This window comes from Gossypium arboreum, chromosome 11 (genome assembly GCF_025698485.1).
Source record: "Gossypium arboreum isolate Shixiya-1 chromosome 11, ASM2569848v2, whole genome shotgun sequence".
NCBI lineage: Eukaryota > Viridiplantae > Streptophyta > Magnoliopsida > Malvales > Malvaceae > Gossypium > Gossypium arboreum.
The window spans coordinates 7203357-7230875 of NC_069080.1; the positions used below are offsets into that span (position 1 = coordinate 7203357).

Here is a 27519-nt window from a genome sequence, read left to right on the forward strand (position 1 = left end):
TTTTCAACCCGAGGGTTAAGTACATACCTGTTCAAAGTATCCATTTCACAACACTTACCAAAATGTCCCTTTCATCTCGAGTATTCCTCCATTTGAGTAGAACTTTACCCGTTGAACACATCGGAATATAATTCGGATACATGGAAAGTCTGCACATAAGTGCCACATATGTAGCCAAGCTACCATATAACCTGCCCATAAGCGAACTCGGACTCAACTCAACGAGCTCGGGCGTTTGCATCCATAAGTGAACTCGGACTCAACTCAACGAGTTCGGACATTCGCATCCATAAGTGAACTCGGACTCAACTCAACGAGTTCGGATGCCCAAATATCCCAGTAACATGTCATTTGTATCCTAATCCATTCCTAAGGTTCAATGGGACCTTTTTCCCAATCATGTGTCTCAACCATCTTCTACGGAATGCCGATACTGATACTCGGTAGTATTTCACATTTTCCAAGTATATCACATAATTTGACATATTATCAAACAATTATCACAAGTATAATATTTCATAATAATTATCATATCATTTAAATAACATTAAAACATTTAAAATAATAACTATGTTACCAACATTTACATATAAACTTACCTCGTATGCGAAAATGGCTACTTTTATCATTTCGTCCACAACTTGGTATTTTCCCTATTTTAGCCCGAATTTCAGTTTTCCTTGCTCTATCATTTAAAATATAGTCTAATTAGGACTCACATTATTCAAATTGACCCAAAATCATATTTTAGAAAAATTACAATTTTGCCCCTAAACTTTTGCATATTTACACTTTTGCCCCAAAGCTCGTAAATTAAACTTCAGCCTATTTTCTTATGTTTTATGACATGCTGATCGTTTTTCCCTTCTATAGCAACATCAAATTCTCACTCTAACATGTACTTATGACTATTAGGTATTTTTACCGATTAAGCCCTTTTACTCGTTTTCACTTAAAACCGAGTAGCACAAGTTGTCTAACATAATTTAAAACCTCATATTCTATCATAAAACACCGAAATACACAAATTTCACCTATGGGTATTTTTCCAATTATGAACCCTAGGTTGAATTATTGCTAGCATAAGCTAAATCAAGTCTGGGACTCCAAAACGTAAAAACATTAAAACGAGGCTAGAACGGACTTACAATCGAGCTTGGAAGCTTGAAAAACCCTATACATGGTTTCTCCTTGCTATATTCGGCCATGGGGTTGAAGATGGACACATTTGGGTTTTAAAATTTGTCTTTTAATTCATTTTACCCCTAAATGACCAAAATGCCATTTTTACTATTCTTTAAATTTTTACCCTTCCAAGCCCATTTTTGTCCAGATTTTTTTATACATTGGTCAAATTACTCTTTAAGGACCTCTAATTAATAATCTAATTCAATTTTATGCAAAATACTTCTAGAACACAAGTTTTGCAATTTATTCAATTTAGTCCCTAACTTCAAATTAAGCACTTTATGCATAGAATTTCTTCACGAAATTTTCACACAATCATGCAATCATATCATAGACCTCAAAATAATTATAAAATAATTATTTCTATCTCGGATTTGTGGTCTCGAAACCACCATTCCGACTAGGCCTAAAATCAGGATATTACACATGTATTTAAATTGTATATTTATATGTTTTAAATTGAATGTTGTGTATGTGATTTGTGTAAATTTTCATGTATGAAATTAATCACATATCTGACGATGATCGATAAATATTAAGTTCCGTTTGAATAAATGAAATTCGATGGATATCGGGTTCCCGAATTGGTTGTGGTCCTGCATGTGTTGCGAACACACCACAGTTTCAAAGAGCGTCCCGTTATTAGCACTTATGAGCTTTCTGTTATATGGTTCTTACGAACTTCCCGTTCATAGCTCTTCGGAGCATCCTGATTGGTTGTGATCTTGCATGTGTTGTGGACACACCGCATCTCCTATGAGCGTCTTGATATATGGCTCTTTGGAGCATCCTGATTAAAGGCTCTTTCACGAGCTTCCTGGAATATGTCTCTTCGAAGCTTCCTGATATTGACTCACTTGAACTTCCCGATATTGGCTTGTATGAGCTTCCCGTATACAGCTCACATGAGCTTCCTGTTATATGGCTCGAAAGAGCTTCCCGTTTATGTGCTCGTATGAGCATTCCCGAATATAAAATGACGGGTTTCAGATTTGTACACTTCGTATGTACTATCCGTGTATCCAACTCGATATTTTAAAAGATTCAACGGGCAAAGTTCTGACATGAGACAACATGAAATTGAAATGTACTATACCAGTATATACCCGAAATATATGGAATTTATATATGAATACAAGATGTGGAAAGTTTATGAACATGGAAATTTGATTATTATTGAGCTCATACATGTTTCTTGATATTTATACGAAATACATAGAAATGATGGTACATGATATATTGATATAATGGAATGAATGATATATGATTATGAAGATATGGTAAGAGAATGATATGTATCACGATATTTACATATATGAATATTTTTATATGACAATACAAGGAAATTATGTAAGTTGAAACGAGTAATAGACTCAAGTGTGACATGTTGAGAAAATAAGATTATCAATATTGAATTTACATGAAATATGTTTAAAGACACTAACAAATGTTGTTGTTTGATGCTTAGGCAAGTGTCAAACTATTGGTTAAATGGTAATATGTTTATTTATATGATGCATTTAAAGGGTAAGTACTCAAATGAAAAAATGCTAGTGCTTATGAAAGAGTGGTAAGGTTTAAGTTCTGTAATTTCTTATGAAATGACTTATCATGTGATTAATTCAAAAAATGTTATGTTTAAATGCACTAGCTTGTGGCTATGGTTGAATGATATGTTTATGACTGGTGTGTTATGCATATGGAATGAATGTGGAAAGTAAAGAAATGAAAATGAAAATAAAGAAATTTGGAAGAGTTAAAGTTGTTTAAAATCGTACTATGCTAGGAATAATATGTATAAGTGATGCTGTGGATTTATTCACCTTGTGAGTTATTGAATATAACTTCACAAGTATTGCGGTGTCAATATTGGATTATTCTTGATATATATAAATTTCATATTTGAAATAAATTGATATGATTAAAGTTTATACGAGCTTACTAAGCATTCATTGCTTACGTAGTTGTTTTTCTTTACTTTCCAGATTATCGGAAGCTCAATCGAGTTGGAAGTTTGTCGGAGATATATCACACTATCCATCAGATCTATTGGTACTTTCGAATGTTTTGATTTTGGTTATAATGGCATGTATAGGTATTCTAGTTAATATTGGCCTATATGTGTTTTGTTAAAATTAGTCACTTATTTGGCTTGTGTGTTGGCACATTTTGGTTTGATGCATATTTGCCTTATATGATTGATGTCTGATTTGGTTTATGAATGTATGGCAAAAAGGTAAAATGTTAGCTAAAAGTGTAATTATATACATGTGTTTTGGGATGTGATGAATTGATCAGAAACCGGTACCTTAATATATAAGGTATAAATATATTTAAATATATTAGTATATAAAATACATTTTGGCACGAGATGGTATGTTTTGGTAGATAAGTGTCTTGGTTTGAAATAATGCAAATTAGCTTGGTAAACCTTGGGTACAATTATGCATATACATTAGTTGTACATATGAATATATTGAATACATGAACACACAGGGGCGAAGCTAGAAAATTTTTTTAGTGGGGGTCGGATGAAATTTTAATTTTTTATAGCTTATATTTTTATAATTTGTAAAGGATGAAATTGAATTTTTATAATTTTAAGGGGGGCCAAAGTGTAATTTTACCTTTACTAATTTAAAATTTTTAAAAATTTTCAAGGGTCTAAAATAAAATTTTCCATTTTAAGGTGGGCTAGGGCCTATGCCAGCCCCCTGGCTACGCCCCTGTGAACACACATGTTATAATCTGTCATCTGAGGTGCCTTAAAGAATATTGGTTGTATGTTAAGATATTATAATATAATTATTCAATTGAATAATCATTCAATGAATAGACACATCTTTTAACAATAAATATAATTATTCAATTGAATAATCATGATTCATTGTTAATAATAAAGTGATATAATTCTTTAATTTAAGAGACATAATTCATCTTTATTAAATGCGATAACTCTTGATTAATAAGCAAGTGATATAACTTTTCGTTACTTATAACTTTTCATTTGCAACTATTAAAAACACTATATATATATATATATATATATATATATATATTGAAAATGTTCCAACAAAAATTACACAATTCTTGAACTAGTTCTAAACATGATAATGTGAATAATAAGCTCTAACAAGAATAGAATTTATCATAATAGCCATAATTATCTGCAGGGCAAATGTGTGAATAAAATTTAGGAAGGATTAGATATGAATAATAAATTTTGGAGGAGTCAAAAGATAATTTTACTATTATATTTATTTATAAATTTATAATTTGAAAGGATTTGAAAACAATTTTACAATTTTGAAGTACTAAACACCTGCCTACCCCTAAATTAACTTTTGATTATTTGTAAAATATTTTTAAAACGCCAAATGTAAAAAGGTGTTGGATAAATATTCATATTTTTATTCATGGAGTAATTAAAAAGAAATATATTATTAAATTGATGAAAATATTAAATAAAAATAGAAATTAAATGAAAAAATAAGAGAGGGTCACTTGGCGCTAGAGGTGATCATGGGCGGGCTGGGCCCAAATAAAATTTTAGGCTCTGTCTACTAGGCTCGGGCCCGACCGGCCTAAAATATGGGCTTAAAATTTTTCTCAAGCCCGCCCGAAATAAAATTACTAAGCCCGGCCCGGCCCGCCTATATTAATTTTTTTCTTATTTCATTAAATAAAAAATTTAAAATATAATAAATCAAATATATTTAAAACATAAAATAAATATTAAAACAAATAAAAATAATACTAAAACAATTCTTAAAACAATACACAAATTAACAATATAATAAAAATAGTTATATTAAAATTTTAAAATAATTAAAAATAAAATTAAAAAAATATTAATATATAATTTGGGCCGGGCCCGGGCCAAAAAAACTCTTACCCGAGGCCCGGCCCGTTTTTTAAACGGGCCTCGTTTTTTTGCCTAAGCCCATTTTTCGAGCCTATATTTTTACCCAAACCCTCCCATTTTCGGGGGGAGCCTTCGGGCCGGGCCGGGCCGCCCAACCCATGATCAGCTCTACTTGGCGCAATATCAACTTATATATCTTGACATATTATATATTAACTTTTTTACTGGTGGAATGCACGGGAATTAATGTATTTAATAATTAAATTTTATTAAATTAGTTCATATATTTTACATTTTAAAGTTTTCATAAATAATATGATTAAGAAATTAAAACATAATAATTAACAAATTAATTTTTCAAAAATAATAAATGATATTAAAATGAATATATTATTATATATTTATTTCGAATCATATGAATAATAGTTTATACCCATGCAATACACTGACTTATAAAGTCAATCTCAGTGTTCAATTTTAAAATGTTGTTATCATTATTTCGGCTTGATGATTTTGTTCTCGTTAGAGTAATAAGTATATTAATCTTGTTCGATTGAATCTTAACTCGATTGACATCGATATTTATACCACCTTAATATATTAAAAGAAATCCTTCTTTAATAATATATTATAATATTTTTTCTTATTCATATATTTGAAGAAGAACTACAACTAGCAATGCGTATTATAGAAATAGAAAATTAGAGGTTTTAATAGTGAAATTATGAAAGAAATTTGATCTATTTTGTTAGCTATTGATTATTAATTGATAAACATCTAATTAATTTTTAGAAAAATATGTTAAACAACAAGGCATTAGCTATACCAAACAAATATAGAAACAATGTAATATGTGTCCTAGTATTTAAAAAATAAATGTATATTTCAATTTATAAAATTTATTTTGCTTAAAAGAAGCAACAATTATATTTAAAATAAAAATAAAAATGGGATGCACCACTTGTAACAAACATACTGCACGTACCAGATAATTATATATGATTTGCATTAGATAATTCGTTATTATTTAAATTCATAATGGTTAGATTTGAAAGAAAAAAAAAAGTATCAGATAATAATATTAAGGTCACCACCCTAGGACTACGAGGATGAAGAATCCTCGACTTCCTAAGAGTGACAAGTGATATAAATCTACTACTAGAAATCTACTCTAAAAAATTCACGTTGAACCCTTTTAGTGTATCAATTGATGTTGTTCTTTGAAGCCTAATCTGCTCTCTGAACTTGGCTATAAACTCACCAGCCTTCCTATCAACCTCATAAGTATCACTTCCTGCTACACTCGTAGTTCCAGACATGGTTGCTTCATCTGACCTTTCTCGAAAATCTTCATCCCCTCTCTCCGACTCGGAATTCTCTGCAAACTCTTGGTTCCGGTTACTGGAATATGTTGGGTGTGGCATGTAAGCATTACCTCCAAGATTCTGCCTGTTGAACACAACCGAGGGATTACAATGTCCTACTTTAGGGTCACTTCCACCTTTGTAACCCTCAGACTTTTCAATTTCATCACATCCTTTTGTATGATTTCCCTGCTTCTCTCCGGCATCCCCAGACCCAATTATGGTAATGCCACTACCTCTAAAAGTTCGAACAGACTTCCCTCTTGAGGAAGCCTTGGAGGGAGCTATAGGCTTTGCATCAAATTTCAAGGGATAACTTGAGATCCTTTCTTTGTTGGTTGATGAATCATCATCCTTTTTGCTGTCACGGAATTCCTCCAATTCATCCTCAAAGCATTTCCTTGAGCGGGTCCCCAATAAGGAGCCATCACTATACTGCCGAGAATGCGATGCAATTAGTGGCTTCCGTCTTTTTAATGGTGAAGGCAGAGGAAAAGACTGGCTGGGACTGCTTTCCTTCAGGGATTCAATCATTTTGGATTTTGGCGGTTCTGAAGAACTGGGATGCGAGGGAGACGAGCTACTCGGTGAATGTGATTGGGAAGCGAGTTGGGAGTGTAAAGACCGTGATTTGAGTGATTGAAATTGAGATTCGTCAACTGAGAGAGGCCTGAAATGAGAAGGGCGTGTGACACCACCACCGTCAAATCGTTGTCTCATCCTTCCTGAACTCCAACGCCAAGGCATCGGAGAACCCAAAGCACCACTCTTGTTCAACTTCCCCTCCAAATTTTCGCAAGTCAAATCAGTAAAGCTCCCATTTTCACTCTTATCAGAACCATCCGATGAATCCATCGCACTCGGACCCGAAGAATCACTCGATCCATTGCCAAATTCAGGACTCATATCCCTGGATTTTAAACTCCTAACAGGCAACCCCAAAGGTTTATCATCTCTAAACGAAATCAATTCACCATACTTTTCGACACCACAATGTGGTTGAGCCAGCACAACCGTGGGTTCCCCTTGGACATACTTTGAACTCCAAGCTTGAACAACATTTTCCTCGTAAGGGTTGTCAAAGCTACCATTTTTAACATTAAAACATCCAGCTTTACCCTATCCACTACAGTACATGGAATGATCAAAACCATCTTCCAATATAGACGAAACATGGAACATTCCAGAAGCATGCGAGTGAGAATCATCAAGATTACCATTATCAATATATCTACGACCGAACAAGCCATAAGAAACAGCAATGCCAATGAACATAAGATGAAGAAGCTCCCAAAACTTGTTGAGTACTGTTTGGTTTATGAAATCTGGAGGTTGGGAAGGGAACAATGGGATTGCAATGAGTAAGAAAGCAAAAAACAGCAACTTACCAAGAAAGAGCGCGTAGTTATTACTATAATTGTTTCTTTGTATGCTGTTGGCCCTTGTGAAGGGAGGATCTGAATCCGCCATTAATAAAGTACAGAAGCTTCTCTGCTTCAGCTTGTTTGTTGGGTTTCTCTTCTTCTTTTGGTAAGTGAAGTGAAAATGGGGGGTGGGGAAAAATGTATCAGACTATACTTTGATTGAGGGAAGAAAGGAAGACTTTGAAATCAAGGAAAATAATGGTCCGGTTGCAAAGAGAGTAAAGTTAATTTTTTTATTTTTTTAGAAAAACAAAAGCAAGGAAAATAATGGTCCGGTTGCAAAAAGAGTAAAGCTTTTTTTTTTTTTTTAGAAAAACAGCTGGCCTGCATTTATTTCTAAACACAAACAAGAAATAAAAAGTAATAACTATCGTAATAAATGTCATGGCCGTTGAGTTAATTGACCAAATTGGCCTACGTTGCATCGTCGCTCCGTGAGGGAAAAAGAGGTGGTCCTTCGGGGTCAAAGAGTTGGACGACGTCGTTTGGACGGAAATAAAAAGAAACCTAACTAAATTGGGATGAACCCGTCGAAGCTCTTAAAATTGCACTCGAGTGCTCTGCTCCCGTGACCCCGGACGACCAATGCAAAGATTTGACAAAAAACCAAAAACAGATTTCCTTTTATATAATCACAGAAATACAAACTTTTTTTCTATTTTGGATTTTGGCTTTGCAGACGGTGAATTGGATAGTTGTTCATAGGGCGTTGATGGCTATAAAAAATGTTGAAACTACAATTACTAACTAGCCTCTCCTTCTGTTGACTAATCATTACCTGATAGTTTTTTTCTAGAATGACCAAATCGAATATGCTCCGTACTTGTGGATTTGACATTGCAAATGACTAACAAGGTATTGTTGATACGTTATTTTCAAGATACCTGTATAGAGAGGATTTCCCAACCGGAGATCGTCCCACATGTGATCCATGAGAAGCAGACAGAAAGAACTAGTTATTGCTTTCATCATTGTAATGCTTCTTTTTCTAGAGACTATTCAAGAGATTTGATGTTGATGCCATCTTTTTCTAGAAACTATCCAAGACATTAGATGAAATTAACAAATCATTTGATGATTTCAATTTAGGTTGAATTTAAATTGGATAGCAGTCACGGTAACATTAAATATTATAGCTTAAAATAAAAAATAAATTAAACTCACCACACCTCACCACATCCAATCACCCATTAATCCATTTAAATTTTTCCTTCAGCCTATGCTATCCTTTGTTGGTAAACGCTTTGACAGATCTCTGTAAAACAACAGGCATCTGATCAGACTTAACTCCGTCCTAACCACGATAATTGATATTTTGATTGTTATATACTCCCAAAGCAACTGGAACTATGGTCTAGAAGCAGAGGCATTGAAGGGTCGATGAGTAACAGGCAATGGCAATGCAGCCCAAGAACTGGCGGGTACCGGCCTTTGATGCTTTGAGTTAGGGGCAAAGGAAGTAGGCAAGGATAAGGACGAAGAAGAAGCAACAGCCACACGTTCACAAGAAGGGCACATGGTGAGGGTTGTGGGAGGGTTGATGTGGGTGTAGAGCTGTGGGGAGAGTTTTAATGCTCGAAGCTCTTGCACTTCCTTCTGAAGCCTTCTGTTTTCCTCTGTTAGATTGTCGCAACATCTTTTTAGATACTCACAGTCAACTTCCGTCTGCTTCAACTTTGTCCTGAACGTTTGCACCAATGAAGAAAAACAATGCTGAGCTTTCATTTCCCTTCAGAATACCCTCAACAATTAATTGAAGAAATAAAACATAACAAACTTACCTTGCTCTTCTGTTCTGGAACCAAACCTCCACTTGCCTAGGCCTCAGATTCAATTGCATTGCCAGTGCCAACTTTTGCTTCTGTATCATAAAACACAACTCCAACATTTCATTTCAAATATCAAATTGTTAAACTACCTGACGTTTTAAAGACTAATCGTTAACTAACCGGATTAAGGGTGCTATGTTCCTTGAAGGTTTCTTCAAGCACCAACGATTGTTCCTTTGAAAGCCTAAGCTTCTTCCTCGAGGCATCGTCACCAGCACCCACGCCATCTTCATCGTCACTGGTACGAGAGCAAGACGGTCTCTCAGCCTCGGTTTCATCGCACACGGGGTCTCTCCCGTTTCTCTTTCCACCTATGCTTGAAACGGTGCTGTTAGGCGAGGAGACCCCATCTTCTTCCTCGCATTCAGTCAAGGCCGGTGCCTGGTTCACATCAATTCCACCAGCAACTGATCTTGTTTCCAACTGTCCATCTGCATGCATACGGTCAATCACAAAACTCATTTCGTTGTGTTGGTCAAATCACACTGATGAATGTAAGAGATATGCAATGCAATCCAAAGATGGAAAGAGACGATAAAACATCAGATCTCAACATATTAAGGAATAGAAACAGGAATGAAACAAGACAACCCCGTAAACTGGTGCAAGAAAAGGGGACAACAACATACCAGAAGACTGAAACAGTTCACTCCAAATGTTCCTCTGCTGAAGGTTTTGCATGCAAGGTAAAGCTAAAGGCATGAGATTTAGCTTCAACGAGGGCTGATTCTGAGCACATCCCAAGCTCAAACTTAACCCCAAACTGTCATCTTTATCATCCATCTCTCCTTTTTTTGTCTTAAGAACTTCCACTTTCCCCAGAGCAGAACCAATCGAAGTTCATTGTTTTTTCCTCTTCCTTTCTGGGTTTACTCCCTTGTGTGTTTGGTTTCTGAGAAAAAGCAAAACGTAAGAAAAGAAAGGGTAGAAAATGGCTTGAGCTTTAACAGCCTTTTTGCTTTTGGTACAGTGGGACAGGGAAAGGATGGGACTTATATATAGAGATAAAACAGAGCCAGAGAAAGAGACAGATGGGGTATAGATTCAAATCATAACTTATGTCAGTGACCCTATTGGCTCAACCATGATTAGATAACCTTTTTCTCTGAGCTTGCAATTGCATGAATTAACTTAACGCAAGTTTAACACCTTTTTCTTTCTTCAAAAAACAATTTCCAAAACCACTCACTTTTAAGTCGATATACATTAGTTTTTTTGTCTAACTTTTAAATAATGAAAACTTATTATGTTTTTATACTAAATTCCTAAATATTAAATATTAATATTTACAAATATAATTTATCAAAATGATATAATTTTCGATGCCACTAAAAATAAAATTATTACACAATGCTTGAAAGATTAAAACTAACTTGGACGCAATATTTGAGACAGATGGAGATAGAAAGTGATAACACATTGTTAATCGATACTCTGCGAAATGGTCTAGCAGCAGTTAAGGTTATTGAGATTTGAAGATTCATGCATGGTGTTCTAAAGAATGGCAGGTGAAATTCCGACACATTTTGAGAAACAAAAATAAAGATGCAAATTGTATCGTGAAGGAGGCAAGGGATGTTCCTGGGCTTCTGTGTGTTTTTATGGATCCTCCGTTATATGTAAGGAAAATTATCGAAAACGATATACCTCTTACAATGAATGGTGTTTCAGATGGAGCTTAATTGTTTGGGATTTCTTTAATATTGTACTAAATGCATATTCATGAAACTAACTATATTGTTATTAATATTTATTAAGTTGATCATATATATAAACATTTTAAATGGTAATTAAATTTGTAAGTTTCTAAAATATATATAAAAGGAAAACGAAAGGTCTTTCAATAAGAAAATACTATCTATGTCCTTTCAGGACAGCTATCATAAAAGTATCTTTTGAGGATTTTAGGGTAAATTGTAAATAATCATAGAACTATTAGTGTAAACTCATATTTAAAATATTTTATTTTAGTCACCAATATTATCCAAATTTAATATTTTGGTTACTTATTTGTTAAATCATTAACAAAGTGCAAACGTTGTCATTTTTCATTAACATAACAATAAATATAGCCTCCAATATTTATAGATTTTATTAATTTAATTCTAATTTTTTTAAAATTTAATAAATTTAACCGTTAACTTTACACATTACATCAATTTAGTCTTTATTCTTAAAAATTCAAAATTCAAAAACCTTTAAGAAATAAAAAATATTAAAAATTATTTTTAAATAAAAATACATACAAAATTATTAATAAAGGAATGTAATTTTCTCCTATTTTAACATAAAATTTATTTATTACAATAATAATTTTATAAATAAAATATTTTTAAAAGCACACAAAGACTTAAATCAAATTCAAAGTTTTTTTTCAAATTTATTATATGAATAATAATTTATTTATTATATGTTTGGTCTTATTCCTTAGTCCTTGTCTAATTTATCAACCTAGAGACATTGATTCTTACCCTTTTTACCTCATGCTATAATTTTTACCCAACTTGAATATGATGGTCATTAACGTTGAAAGAAAAGGAAAAGCTGAATGTTCTCTTTCCTTAAATTATTTTATTTATAAAACTATTGTTTTAACAAGTAAAGGTTATGTTTAAAAATGAGAAAAATTATTCATTTGTTTATAAATATTTTTATAATTTTGGATGTATTTTATAAAATCTTATGAATTTTTATTAAAAAATAAGTTTTAGGTATTTTATTTTAAATTTTTAATTTTTAATTTTTAATTTTAATTTTAAGAATCAAGAGTAAATTGACATAATGTGTAAAGTTGAGGTTAAATTTATTTGGTTTTTAGAATTAGGACCAAAACAATAAAAATATGTAAACATTTGAATAGAAATTAAGCAGATGAATGGTCGAATATTAAATTTTGATAACATTAGTAACTAAAATAAAAATTTTAAACTTGGGTGACCAAAACATAAATACGCTAATAGTTGGGTAACTATTTCTCAGTTTACCCTTTTTAAATATAGTTATAGATTATTTTTAATTATTAAAGATATAACTATAATATTTAATAAATGTATATTGTAGAATTTATTGTAAATTATACTATTAGTCACTAAATTATTAGCGTGTTTTTATTTTAGTCACCAAACTATAAAAAATTAATTTCATCACTAATGTTTTAGTACATTTCTATTTTGATTGCTATCCGTTAAATGGCTAACGAAAATGAAGACATGACCTATTTCAAATTAGTATAATAAAACATTTAGTCCTCAATACTTATACATTCTATCAATTTGATTGTAATTCTAAATAATTTAATAAATTTAACTCTCCATATTTACAAATTCTATCAATTTAATTCTAAAACACTTATAATTAAATATAAATAATTAAAAGATTATTATATATTATAAGAGACAAAAGACTTTTAGACAAAGTTTATTATATATTATAGTTAAAATATTATATATATATATATAAAAGGGTTAGTTCTCTATTGTTGTTGGGGTTGAAAATATTTATTTAAGTGTATTTGAAAAGTGCTTTTAAAAAAAATGTTTTTGAAAATTGTGGTAGAAAAGTGCTTTAAAAAAGTATGATTTGTTAATTTGCAGTGTTCTCCATTGCTATTTAAAATTGCGTTGGAGCTTAAAACATCCATTTTAAACATGATAGTAGAAAGTAAAAATTAGTTAAGTTATATGATATTTAAATAATTTAATATAACAATATATGAAACATAAATTTTAAAAATCTTGAAGTAATTAATATAAATTATTTTTAAAATTAAATATAATAATAAGATTTAGATAATTTAATATAATCATAAATTATATTTAATATAATTTAATATAATAATACATGAAATATTTAAATAATTCAATATAATCATATATAAAATATAAATCAATTTCTTTTTATATATCTTTTAAATAATTAAATAATAAAGGTATTTTAATTATCTTCACTCTCAACCACAAGTTAAAAAGACAAAAGCATTTAAATCCTAACTTTTGCATTTGGGTGAAAAAGAATTTTTGACAACACTTTTGACTCCAAAAATCTATCGTTCTTCGTTGCTTTTACGGTGGAAAAACACTTTACACTGCAATGGAGAATGCACTTTAAATCTGTTTAGTTAAAATCAATTATTAGTTATGTATTATGCATATAATTGTAGATTTAGTCTATATTCTCCGATTGGATCATTTGAAGTCTATATACTTTTCAAATTTTGAAATTCCAATGTTGACAAAACTGACATTTATTAACTAGATCTTTAGTAAGTAATATGTAGAAATAACAAGTTGATATGATAATATGGGTGTCGCATTAGACTTTAGAAATAACATAACTTAATAAATTTAACAATTATAATTTGGTAATAATTAAAATTTTATAGTTCAAAAGTATAAAGATTAAAAAAATAAATAAATTAAAGTATATGACTTGAACCAAAACTACTCATGAGGAATATGAAGTCGTGACTAGTAGGTCACAACTTGAATTCTAACTAACAAAATTATATATTTCTAGTAAATAATATTTAGTTTTTAATTAATACAAATTAATTTTATTATTAATTGATTTTATTTAGATTTAATTGCATTGTTACTTAGTGAAACATACCAAAGAAAATTAACCAACCGATATTTAGTCGTTCGTTTAGGTCAATTAAGGCATACGTCAGTAAATTAGTTTATTAAATTTAAGTTGGTTAAATTATAAAATCCGACCCAATTAATTGAGAAAGTTGTTTGCTCTCACCTAAACACAAATAAGGATATATGAATGGTTTTGCATGAACTTGCTCAAACAAAAAGAATAATACTAATAAATCATATCTTCAACCATATAAAGAAAGATAATATAGAATGACAAATATTAAGGTCACCACGCTAGGACAACGAGGATGAAGAATCCTCAACTTCCTAAGAGTGACCAGTGATATAACTCTTCTATTAGAAATTTACAGCCAGCAAATACTTTCACTCTAAAAAATTCACGTTGAACCCTTTTAGTGTATCAACTGATGTTGTTCTTTGAAGCCTAATCTGCTCTCTGAACTTGGCTATAAACTCACCAGCCTTCCTATCAACCTCATAAGTATCACTTCCTGCTACACTCGTAGTTCCAGACACGGTTACTTCATCTGACCTTTCTCGAAAATCTTCATCCTCTCTCTCCGACTCGGAATTCTCCGCAAAATCTTGGTTCCAGTTTCTGGAATATGTTGGGTTTGGCATGTAAGCATTACCTCCAAGATTCCGACTGTTGAACACAACCGAGGGATTACAATGTCCTAATTTTGGGCCACTTCCACCTTTGTAACCCTCAACCTCTTCAATTTCATCACATCCCTTTGTATGATTTCCCTGCTTCTCTCCGGCATCCCCAGACCCAATTATGGTAATGCCACTACCTCTAAAAGTTCGAACAGACTTCCCTCTTGAGGAAGCCTTGGAGGAAGCTATAGGCTTTGCATCAAATTTCAAGGGATAACTTGAGACCCTTTCTTGGTTGGTTGATGAATCATCATCCTTTTTGCTGTCACGGAATTCCTCCCATTCATCCTCAAAGCATTTCCTTGAGCGGGTTCCCAATAAGGAGCCATCACTATACTGCCGAGAATGCGATGCAATTAGTGGCTTCCGTCGTTTTGATGGTGAAGGCAGAGGAAAAGACTGGCTGGGATTCCTTTCCTTCAGTGATTCAATCATTTTGGATTTTGGTGGTTCTGAAGAACTGGGATGCGAGGGAGACAAGCTACTCGGTGAATGTGATTGGGAAGCGGAGTGTAAAGACTGTGATTTGAGTGATTGAAATTGAGATTCATCAACTGAGAGAGGCCTGAAATGAGAAGGGCGTGTGACACCACCACCGTCAAATCTTTGTCTCATCCTTCCTGATCTCCAACGCCAAGGTACCGGAGAACCCAAAGCACCACTCTTGTTCAACTGCCCCTCCAAATTTTCGCGAGTCAAATCAGTAAAGCTCCCATTTTCACTCTTATCGGAACTATCCGATGAATCCATCGCACTCGGACCCGAAGAATCACTCGATCCATTGCCAAATTCAGGACTCATAACCCTGGATTTTAAACTCCTAACAGGCAACCCCAAAGGTTTATCATCTCTAAACGAAATCAATTCACCATACTTTTCGACACCACAATGTGGTTGAGCCAGCACAACCGTGGGTTCCCCTTGGACATACTTTGAACTCCAAGCTTGAACAACATTTTCCTCGTAAGGGTTGTCAAAGCTACCATTTTTAACATTAAAACATCCAGCTTTACCCTGTCCACTACAGTACATGGAATGATCAAAACCATCTTCAAATATAGACGAAACATGGAACATTCCAGAAGCATGCGAGTGAGAATCATCAAGATTACCATTATCAATATATCTACGACCGAACAAGCCATAAGAAACAGCAATGCCAATGAACATAAGATGAAGAAGTTCCCAAAACTTGTTGAGTACTGTTTGGTTTATGAAATCTGGAGGTTGGGAAGGGAACAATGGGATTGCAATGAGTAAGAAAGCAAAAAACAGCAACTTACCCAGAAAGAACGTGTAGTTATTACTATCATTGTTTCTGTATATGCTGTTGGCCCTTGTGAAGGGAGGATCTGAATCCGCCATTAATAAAGTACAGAAGCTTCTCTGCTTCAGCTTGTTTGTTGGGTTTCTCTTCTTCTTTTGGTAAGTGAAGTGAAAATGGGGGTTTGTTTGTTTGTTTTTTTTTTTTTTGGGGGGGGGGGGGACATGTATTAAACAATACTTCGATTGATTGAAGGAAGGAAGACTTTGAAAGCAAGGAAGATAATGGTCCGGTTGCAAAGAGAGTAAAGTTAAATTATTATTATTTTTAGAAAAACAAACGCAAGGAAAATAATGGTCCGGTTGCAAAGAGAGTAAAGGTAAATTTTTTTTTTTTAGAAAAACAGCTGGCTTGCATTTATTTCAAAACATCAGGAATTAAAAAGTAATAACTATTGTCATGACCGTTGAGTTAAATGACCAGATTGGCCTACGTTGCATTGTCACTCCATGAGAGGAAAAAGGGCGACCCTTATGGGTCAAAGCGTAGGAGGACTTCGTTTGGAACGAAATAAAAAGAAACCTTAATTAAATTGGGATGAGCCCGTTGAAGCTCTTAAAATTGCACTCGAGGGCTCTGCTCCCGTGACCCCGGACGACCAATACAAAGATTTGACAAAAAACCAAAAACAGATTTCCTTTTATATAATCACAGAAATACAAACTTTTTTTCTATTTTGGATTTTGGCTTTGCAGACGGTGAATTGGATAGCTGTTCATAGGGCGTTGATGGCTATAAAAAATGTTGAAACTACGATTACTGACTAGCCTCTCCTTCTGTTGACTAATCATTACCTGATAGTTTTTTTCTATAATGACCAAATCGAATAAGCTCCGTACTTGAGGATTTGACATTGCAAATGACTAACAAGGTCATGATTGTTACGTTATTTTCCAGATACTTACATAGAGAGGATTTCCCAACCGGAGATCGTCCCATATGTGATCCATAAGAAGCTGACAGAGAGAGCCAGTTACTGCTTTCATCATTGTAATGCTTCTTTTTCCTAGAGACTATCCAAGAGATTTGATGTTGATGGCATCATTTTTCTAGAAACAATCCAAGGTATTTGATGACATGAACAAATCATTTTATGATTTTAATTTAGTAGATTTTTCCTTCATCATATGCTATCCTTTGTTGGGAAACGCTTTGATAGTTCTCTGGAAAACAACAGGAACCTGATCAGACTTAACTCCGTCATAACCACGATTATTGATATTTTGATTGTTATATGCTCCCAAAACCATTGGAATTATGGTCTAGAAGCAGGGGCATTGAAGGGTCGATGAGTAACAGGCGATGGCAATGCAGCCCAAGAACTAGCGGGTACCGGCCTTTGATGCTTTGAGTTAGGGGCAGAGGAATCAGCCAAGGATGAAGACGGAGAAGAAGCAACAGCCACACGTTCACAAGAAGGGCACATGGTGAGGGTTGTGGGAGGGTTGATGTGGGTGTAGAGCTGTGGGGAGAGTTTTAATGCTCGAAGCTCTTGCGCTTCCTTCTGAAGCCTTCTGTTTTCATCTGTTAGATTGTCGCAACATCTTTTTAGATACTCACAGTCAACTTCCGTCTGCTTCAACTTAGTCCTGAACGTTTGCACCAATGAAGAAAAACAATGCTGAGCTTGCATTTCCCTTCAGAATACCCTCAACAATTAATTGAAGAAATAAAACATAACAAACTTACCTTGCTCTTCTGTTCTGGAACCAAACCTCCACTTGCCTAGGCCTCAGATTCAATTGCATTGCCAGTGCCAACTTCTGCTTCTGTATCATAAAACACAACTCCAACATTTCACTTCAAATATCAAATTGTTAAACTACCTGACGTTTTAAAGACTAATCGTTAACTAACAGGATTAAGGGTGCTATGTTCCTTGAAGGTTTCTTCAAGCACCAACGATTGCTCCTTTGAAAGCCTAAGTTTCTTCCTCGAGGCATCGTCACCAGCACCCCCGCCATCTTCATCGTCACTGGAACGAGAGCAAGACTGTCTCTCAGCCTCGGTTTCATCGCCCACAGGGTCTCTCTCGTTTCTCTTTCCACTTATGCTTGAAACGGTGCTGTTAGGCGAGGAGACCCCATCTTCTTCCTCGCATTCAGCCAAGGCCGGTGCCTGGTTCACATCAATTCCACCAGCAAATGATCTTGTTTCCAACTGTCCATCTGCATGCATACGGTCAATCAAAAAAATCATTTCGTTGTGTTGGTCAAATCCCATTGATGAATGCAAGAGATATGCAATGCAATCCAAAGATGGAAAGAGACGATAAAACATCAGATCTCAACATGGTAAGGAATAGAAACAGGAATGAAACATGACAACCCCGTAAACTGGTGAAAAGAAAAGGGGACAAAAACATACCAGAAGACTGAAACAGTTCATTCCAAATGTTCCTCTGCTGATGGTTTTGCATGCAAGGTGAAGCTAAAGGCATGAGATTTAGCTTCAACGAGGGCTGGTTCTGAGCACGTCCCAAGCTCAAACTTAACCCCAAACCGTCATCTTTATCATCCATCTCTCCTTTTTTGTCTTAAAAACTTCCACTTTCCCCAGAGCAGAACCAATCGAAGTACACCATTTTTTCCTCTTCCTTGCTGGGTTTTCTCCGTTGTGTGTTTGGTTTCTCAGAAAAAGCAAAACGGAATAAAAGAAAGGGTAGAAAACGGCTTGAGCTTTAACAGCCTTTTTGCTTTTGGTGCAGTGGAACTGGGAAAGGATGGGATTATATATAGAGATAAAACAGAGCCAGAGAAAGAAAGAGATGGGGTACAGATTCAAATCATAACTTATGTCAGTGACCCTATTGGCTCAATCATATGATTATATAACTGTGGTTTTAGAAAAAGTTCGCTCCGTCGCTAAACTTTGAAGATGTGTGCATGAAAGATTTGTTTACTGTTATAGGGCTTTAACGGAATTAAATATTTATAACAGTGATTTGGTTAATTGGTTAAATGAAACCGAAGAAATATTGTGAAAGTATTTATGCACCATGAAAAAACTATATTGATAAAAAAATTTATAAATTTATTAAAAGACATCAAAAAATGACTAAAATAAAGAAAAAATCTCTATGATTTGTTTGTCCTAAATATATTTTATCTCCTAATTACCACTCAAGAATTGTGAATTTCTTTCATGTAAAAATGATATGCATAGAAATGTAATATTTTTAAATAATGTATAAAACTGTGATAAGTTTTGACTAAAAACAAATATTTTGATAGTGATAAAAGAAACTAAATAAATTAAAGTTTTTGGCCTAATTATCGATTAGATGATTTAGCTTGTATGAATTCATATTGGTTTAATACTAATAACGGTAGTTGTTTTAATATGATAAGGTTCCGTATGTATCCGTGTTTAAAAATTTGTTAATGGTACATTTTAATTGAGGAAATAGATATGTAATAGTAAATAAAAAAAATCTAATAACATATATACCATTTAATATTTTAATGTATTTTTCAAATCAATTTAATATAAAAGAATAATATTTTCTATCAAAAGAATAATACTTAAATATAATATATTTAAAATAATAATTTATACTAAATTAATTTGATATTTAATATTAAATTATTTAAAATATTTCATTTTATATTTTCTAAAATTTTGAAATTATATGTCATATAAAATTATGGTAAAATATTTTTATATTAATTTAAATTCATATCTTATATTAAATTAAATTAAAATATTTATAATATATAACCTTAAATCTTTGAATAACTTTCATAACATTTTCTATAAATAATATACTTTTTCTATAAATTTATTAAATTATTGTTTATAACAAAGTTATGATAAAAAGCTATAACATTTTTTAATAAATATTATAATAATATATAACATTGGACACAATATTTTTTTAAACCCGACCAAATCAACAGGAAATAATTACACCGTGATTTACTTGAGAGCCAGCTTGCAAGGTGTCAACAGTGTAAATTTTTAGGTCATTTAAGTCATAATTTTCAAATTGTGTCATTCTTATAAATATTTATTTTATTTTTTTTGGATTAGTGGCCTAAAAAAGCCTCCCATATGTGATCCATGAGAAGCTGACAGAGAGCTAGTCATTGCTTTCATCATTGTAATGCTTCTTTTTCCTAGAGACTATTCAAGAGACTTGGTGTTGATGGCATCTATTTTCTAGAAACTATCCAAGAGATTAGATGACATGAACAAATCATTTTAGGATTTTCAATTTAGTATATTTTTCCTCCATCCTATGCCATCCTTTGTTGGGTAACGCTTTGACATATCTCTGGAAAAAAACAGGAATCTGATCAGAGTTAACTCCGCCCTAACCACAATAATTGACATTTTGATTTGTATTTTGCTCCCACAGCAATGGAATTATGGTCTAGAAGCAGGGGCATTGAAGGGTCGATGAGTAACAGGCAATGGCAATGCAGCCCAAGGACTAGCGGGTACCGGCCTTTGATGCATTGAGTTAGGGACAGAGGAAGCAGCCAAGGATGAAGACGAAGAAGAAGCAACAGCCACACGTTCACAAGAAGGGCACATGGTGAGGGTTGTGGGAGGGTTGATGTGGGTGTAGAGCCGTGGGGAGAGTTTTAATGCTCGAAGCTCTTGCGCTTCCTTCTGAAGCCTTCTGTTTTCCTCTGTCAGATTGTCGCAACATCTTTTTAGATACTCACAGTCAACTTCCGTCTGCTTCAACTTTGTCCTGAACGTTTGCACCAATGAAGAAAAACAATGCTTAGTTTTTCATTTCCCTTCAGAATACCCTCTAGCAATTAATTGAAGAAATAAAACATAACAAACTTACCTTGCTCTTCTGTTCTGGAACCAAACCTCCACTTGCCTGGGCCTCAGATTCAATTGCATTGCCAGTGCCAACTTGTGCTTCTGTATCATAAAACACAACTCCAACATTTCACTTCAAATATCAAATTGTTAAACTACCTGACGTTTTAAAGACTAATAGATAACTAACCGGATTAAGGGTGCTATGTTCCTTGAAGGTCTCTTCAAGCACCAACGACTGCTCCTTTGAAAGCCTAAGCTTCTTCCTCGAGGCATCGTCACCAGCACCCCCGCCATCTTCATCGTCACTGGAACGAGAGCAAGACGGTCTCTCAGCCTCGGTTTCATCGCACACAGGGTCTCTCTCGCTTCTCTTTCCACCTATGCTTGAAACGGTGCTGTAAGGCGAGGAGACCCCATCTTCTTCCTCGCATTCAGCCAAGGCCGGTGCCTGGTTCACATCAATTCCGCCAGCAACTGATCTTGTTTCCAACTGCCCATCTGCATGCATACGGTCGATCACAAAACTCATTTCGTTGTGTTGGTCAAATCACACTGATGAATGTAAGAGATGTGCAATGCAATCCAAAGATGGAAAGAGACGATAAATCATCAGATCTCAACATATTAAAGAATAGAAACAGGAATGAAACAAGACAACCCCGTAAACTGGTGAAAGAAAAGGGGACAAAAACATACCAGAAGACTGAAACAGTTCATTCCAAATGTTCCTCCGTTGAAGGTTTTGCATGCAGGGTGAAGCTAAAGGCATGAGGTTTAGCTTCAACGAGGGCTGATTCTGAGCACACCCCAAGCTCAAACTTAACCCCAAACCGTCTTCTTTACCACCCATCTCTCCTTTTTTGTCTTTCAAAACCAACAAAAACTTTCACTTTCTCCAGAGCAGAACCAATCGAATTTCTCTGTTGTTTCCTCTTCCTTTCTGGGTTTTCTCCCTTGTGTGTTTGGTTTCTGAGAAAAAACAAAACGGAAGAAATAAAGGGTAGAAAATGGCTTGAGCTTTAACAGCCTTTTTGCTTTTGGTACAGTGAAACAGGGAAAGGATAGGACTATATATAGAGATAAAACAGAGCCAGAGAAAGAGAGAGATGGGGTGCAGATTCAAATCATAACTAATGTCAGTGACCCTATTGGCTCAATCATGATTATATAACTTTTTTTTCCCTTCGCTGGGCTTGAAATTGCATGAATTAACTCAACGCTAGTTTAACACCTCTTTCTTTCTTTTGACCATAGATTCAAACTCTAACTGTGGTTTTAGAAAAAGTACGCTCCGTGGCTGAACTTTGAAGATGTGTGTGTAAGTGTGTTACTTGTAACTGATATCTTTAAACTTTATTAATCATGTTAAGTCTTGGGGAGGGTAATGAAGTTGGCTTAAAAAGCGGCTTTCTCTCTCGTTGACCGATGTGAATAAATGGGACAGCAAAAGCAGCTGCGATCCCCCTACACGCAGGGACCACGATCTTTCAAAATCCATCAGATATGATGGTAAATCATGTGCACAGCAATCTCTTACTCTCCCAAGCCCAGCCCTTCCCACAAGTCGGGCCCATGAGTGGCTCTTTTGCCTGCTTGCCAACCTCAAATCACGAGGCAAATGAATGTGTTGGGGGGGAGGACCCCATCTGTTGTCTTGTCCCAAGGCAATAGAAGGCGTGCGGGCTGATTTGGCGCTACTCTCCATGGGAACCACATCAATGGACTTATAGATTTTCGAGGAAACTGCATCCTCGTGATGACCTGGTCAGGGAGTTACCATGGAAATTGGGCAAATTAATGCCCCATTAATCACTCTTAACTTTACAGATTTTCCTTCAAAACAAAATTACAGGTTTGAAAGAGCTAACGATTGCTCTAAAACTCTTAAGTTAAACCTTCAATTTATGCTAATGTCGGATATTAGATTTTTTATTTTTTTTGGGGAGGGGGTTCGAATATTACATCTTTCATTAATATATAAGCTTGCGATAACATTGAAGCTTCGGTTTGTATTTGTTAGTTGTTGTCGTCGTTAAACGTAGTAAAATTCTAACGTACCAAATTAGCGTGAATTGCTTCGCTGTATATTCTATCCCCAGTAATTTACACAAATTGGAAGGATAAATTATGTGCAGGATTGTTAATATTCTTGTGAAAATATGTGCTTCAAAGATGATTATGTCTTAACTCGATTGGTATAGCATTGTTGTCAAGGCAGAAAAACGTGTGTTTCAGTGCGTTGAAACACATTATACTTTTATTTATGGATTGAGAAGTGACTATGAGTAGTTTTAAGTATTATGTCATTTTACACAAGAATATATAACAAGATGATCATATAATTGATGATTTATATTTTGAAAAAAAATCATTTTTACTATTAGAACGAATATAGAATTTGAGAATATTATAAGCTTAAATACTATAAAATATGAGAGAATATTTGATGCACTATCGGTGGATAAGTTCATGTATCATCAATTAATAATAACATGACACTTCATTAATAAATAAAACAAAAAAAAGTGGAGTATTTATAAGTAAATACTAATAACTTTGTTAGAACATAATTAAATAATAATTAATTATAAATAAAAGTTAAAATTCTAAACCCTAAACTCAAGATCCTAAATTGAATGTTAAAAATATTTATTTATAATAACTACATTTAATGTTTAATTATGCTTAAATAAAATTATTAGTATTTATTCATAAGTCCTCTATATTTTCGTTTAACTTAATGATAAAATATCATGTTATTATTAAATGATTATACATGAAATTTATACACTATATTATGCAAATATTATCCCATTAAATGTTTTAAATATATATATTTTCATTTATGATATATTGTTGCATATTTTATCATTTACCTAAAAAAGATTTGACAACACTTTTACATATTACAAATTAACAACTTGGTTTTTATTCTCGACCATTTTCTTAGATTTTCGGGAATCCTAAGGACAACTCAATCCAAAGAGATTAAAGGCTCATTTGGATGCTCGGTTTCCTCCAGTGAAGTACGATTGTTCTTGAAAATGGTGTAACACACTTCAATCATCTATTTGAATGACATTATATTCTGCCAATGAAGAGATTTCATAGCATTGGGCACTTGGTTTTTGACTAAAGCAAGGAACTCCAATATAAAAAAAGATGTGGTGGATTTGCCTGTAACATCCCTTACCCGTATTTGTCGCCGGAATAGGGTACGAGGCATTACCGAAGTTTACCGAATTAATTTTTTGTTATTACGAGTTAAATAATATTCATTTACCGAAACATGTCATGACGTCCTTTAGATGGGCCTCCAAAGCCCAAAACATACTTTAGGACCAAACCGAAATTAAATTGAAACCATAGAGAATTTTTTGCAAAATCCCAAATTTTTTTTAAAAAAAAAATTATAAGCTCAATATAACCCCTTTATAAATATCTAACCATCCCTACAATTTTAAAACCAAGACCAATCCAAACCAACCAATCCATTTCAACCAATTTGATACCAAATCATACTTCTATTATAATTATACCATTTAGCACATTCATCACTCTTTACTTTAATACATATTCATTAAACAAGTCTTAGCATTTATTTAATCATCAAACCATATACGTGCCATATAAATCAAAAAGGAAATTTACAAAAGTTACCAAGATAATCTAGATAGTGTGATCATCAGTGTTGATCCGATCCTCCGTATATTTTCAAGTCAATCTACAAGACACATTGAATACACTCAAGTAAGCTTATAAAATCTTAGTAAGTTCATAGGCATAAAACATAAATCTTACCAAATATTCATACACTTATACAATATACACAATTATTAAGTTCAACTATCAACCACAATCATTGGTGAGTTCCCTTGTATAAACTCACTACCACTTATCCATTTACTTTAATTCTTTTGGGCCCATTTGTCACATACCATTCTTAATCAAATTAGGGAACGGTTATGAAAAATTGATTACTTCACTTCCACTTTGCCATAGTATAACTACAATCTTGCGTATGATCACTTATCATTTTTCGAAGCCATAGCCCTACCACGGTCTTACACGGATCACATTTATCACTTGTCACTTCTCACTAATCAGATAAGTGTAGCTAAAGCTACCACTTATTACTTGTCACTGATTAGATAAGTGTAGCTGAGGCTACCACTTATCACTTATCACTTGTCACTTGTCACTGATCAGATAAGTGTAGCCGAGGCTACCAGTTATCACTTGTCACTGATTAAAAGTATTCAAATCTGACGTTCCGCTCAATTTGATCATTTATTCGATTTTCGCATTGTTAATTTATTCTCAATTCATCAATAAATATACATCATCATATATTATATAATTTATGAAATTAACATTTAATCATTAAATTTTAGCCATATGAACTTACCTGGGTCGATTTGCAAAATTTGTGAAAGTTTCAGGACTAATCAGCTACTTTTTCTTTTCCTCGACTTGTTTCGAGTTCTCGATCCATCATTTTCAAATCATTCATTTATCAGTATTGAATTCACCTTCACTTGATTTCACATCCTTAATGTTTATAACCCGCTTATAAGTAACATTATCTATAATTTCACTATTTACTTATATATATTCAATGCTGTCCCTCCATGTCATAGTCACTAAATTATTTTTATATTGACCTAGAGAACTCCAAATTAAGATCCGCTAATTTTTCCTGAAACTACACTCACATATCTTCTTACCATAAAATTTTCAGAATTTTTGGTTTAGACAATAAATACATTTTATTCTTTAAAGGCACCACTGTTCTGCTGTCTGAAAGTTTTGACCCTTATTCACTAAAAATCAATTATCTCATTGTACGAGATTTGAATGATGTTTTTGTTTGTTTCTCTTGAAAATAAATTTAAGCCCCTAATTATTTTTATCTAATTTTTGATGATTTTCCAAAGTCAGAACAGGGGAACCAGCAATCATTCTGACCTTGTATCACAAAATTTATTATATCTCATGATTTACAATTCCGTTGCTTACACAATTTCTTCTATAAGAAACTAGACTCAATAAGCTTTAATTTCATATTTTATTTATCCTTTAATTCGATTTATACAAATTTTGGTGATTTTTCAGAATTAGATTACTGCTGTTGTCCAAAACTGTTTTAGTGCAAAATGTTGATTTCAATTTTGCCCCAAATTTCACAGTTCATAAAATTCAGTCCTTACTCAATTAACCCCTAAATTATGCTAATTTTTCTTAATTAATACTTTACCTAGACATTATAAGTTATTTCACAACTATTGAAATTCATAATTTCCACGTAAAACTCTAACTTCAAACTCTTTTACAATTAGGTCCCAAACATTCACTTTTTATTCAATTCTTTCAATAAAATTAGCACATAAACAATTTAAAGGTCTAATTCCATGCTAAATCATCATATACTTCCAGCCCATATTCAAATCAACTTTAAATTTCTTTCATAGAATCAAAAACTAATGAACTCAACAAGTGGACCTAGTTGTAAAAGTCCCAAAAACACAAAAATTTTAAGAAATAATGAAGAATTGAACTTACTTACAATAAAAATATGAAAAACCAGCTTAAGGAAACGCTTCTATGGTGTTCTTGCTGATGAGAATGCAGAAAAATAAAGAGAAATCTAGATAATTCCACTTTAGTCCTAGCTTTATTAAGTAAATTTTGCAATATTCCAATTTTTCCCTTAATTCTCCTTATTTTCTCGTTGATTTCATGCCCTTGCGGTCCAGCCCAAATAGACCTTGGGTCTATTTCCCTTTTAAACCCTCTTTCTTTTATCATTTAAGCTATTTAATTATTTCCCATAATTTTACATTTGTTATAATTTAGTTCTTTTTATTCAATTAACTATTGAAACTTTAAAATTTATTGACGAAACTTTAATACTAACTTATTAACACTCCATAAATATTTATAAAAATATTTATGACTAGGTTTAAAATTTCCAAAGTCTCAATACCTCTTTTTCGATTGTAATTATTTTAATATTTATTTCTAGTACACTATTCACCATTTCAAAAAATTTCCTAACTTCACATTTAACTTATACTCACTAAATTAATAATATTTTCTACTCATTTGTCTGATTTAGTGATCTCGAATTACTGTTCCGACACCACTGAAAATTTAGGTTATTACATTGTCTTTTACCATTTTTACTTGTTTTGTTTTAGCTTTTTTTTTATTATATTTTACAAGGTGGTTGTGTTTTTTGTTTTGAAAGTGGGCTCCATAAAAATTAATTATATTATCGTATTGCACCCTTATTTGGCTAACTGGTACTGTTTGAGAGACTACGCTGGCAAAGACTGCTTAAGCCGTGAGACTTAGATGGGATAAGGTTGGTAACTTTGTGGCAAAGTACTTCATAGAACTTCGTCAATACTACGGAGTTCTACTTCACGAATTGACAAGTTCTTTGTTGTGATGAGAACCTTATTAGGCAGACT

The 27519-nt window shown here is 33.1% G+C and overlaps 5 protein-coding genes across 6 annotated transcripts; all 5 read right to left on the minus strand.

Moving 5' to 3' along the window:
• Positions 1-6014: 6014 nt before the first annotated feature.
• Positions 6015-7323, minus strand: LOC108459546 (uncharacterized). Its single transcript, XM_053022366.1, has one exon. The coding sequence runs from the start codon at positions 7321-7323 to the stop codon at positions 6220-6222; it is 1104 nt and encodes a 367-aa protein (XP_052878326.1). The 3' UTR covers positions 6015-6219.
• Positions 7324-8900: 1577 nt separating this feature from the next.
• Positions 8901-10723, minus strand: LOC108459583 (homeobox-leucine zipper protein HAT3-like). Its single transcript, XM_017758976.2, has 4 exons — positions 10300-10723; positions 9791-10101; positions 9623-9702; positions 8901-9522 (listed from the first exon to the last, which is right to left on the minus strand). Exons 1-4 carry the CDS (start codon positions 10451-10453, stop codon positions 9189-9191), a joined length of 879 nt encoding a protein of 292 aa, XP_017614465.1. The 5' UTR covers positions 10454-10723; the 3' UTR covers positions 8901-9188.
• Positions 10724-14637: 3914 nt separating this feature from the next.
• On the minus strand, positions 14638-16299 carry LOC108459582 (uncharacterized). The gene has a single exon (XM_017758975.2). The coding sequence runs from the start codon at positions 16297-16299 to the stop codon at positions 14638-14640; it is 1662 nt and encodes a 553-aa protein (XP_017614464.1).
• A 569-nt stretch (positions 16300-16868) lies between these two features.
• Positions 16869-19133, minus strand: LOC108459584 (homeobox-leucine zipper protein HAT3-like). Its single transcript, XM_017758979.2, has 4 exons — positions 18626-19133; positions 18116-18426; positions 17948-18027; positions 16869-17847 (listed from the first exon to the last, which is right to left on the minus strand). Exons 1-4 carry the CDS (start codon positions 18777-18779, stop codon positions 17514-17516), a joined length of 879 nt encoding a protein of 292 aa, XP_017614468.1. The 5' UTR covers positions 18780-19133; the 3' UTR covers positions 16869-17513.
• Positions 19134-20246: 1113 nt separating this feature from the next.
• LOC128279228 (homeobox-leucine zipper protein HAT3-like) lies at positions 20247-22267 on the minus strand. Of its 2 annotated transcripts, none has more exons than XM_017758978.2 (4): positions 21740-22267; positions 21231-21541; positions 21063-21142; positions 20247-20960 (listed from the first exon to the last, which is right to left on the minus strand). In XM_017758978.2, exons 1-4 carry the CDS (start codon positions 21891-21893, stop codon positions 20627-20629), a joined length of 879 nt encoding a protein of 292 aa, XP_017614467.1. In that variant the 5' UTR covers positions 21894-22267; the 3' UTR covers positions 20247-20626. The 2 variants fall into 2 exon arrangements, with proteins under 2 accessions (XP_017614467.1, XP_052878327.1); XM_053022367.1 differs by having other exon boundaries at positions 21231-21595; positions 21740-21874.
• Positions 22268-27519: the final 5252 nt, after the last annotated feature.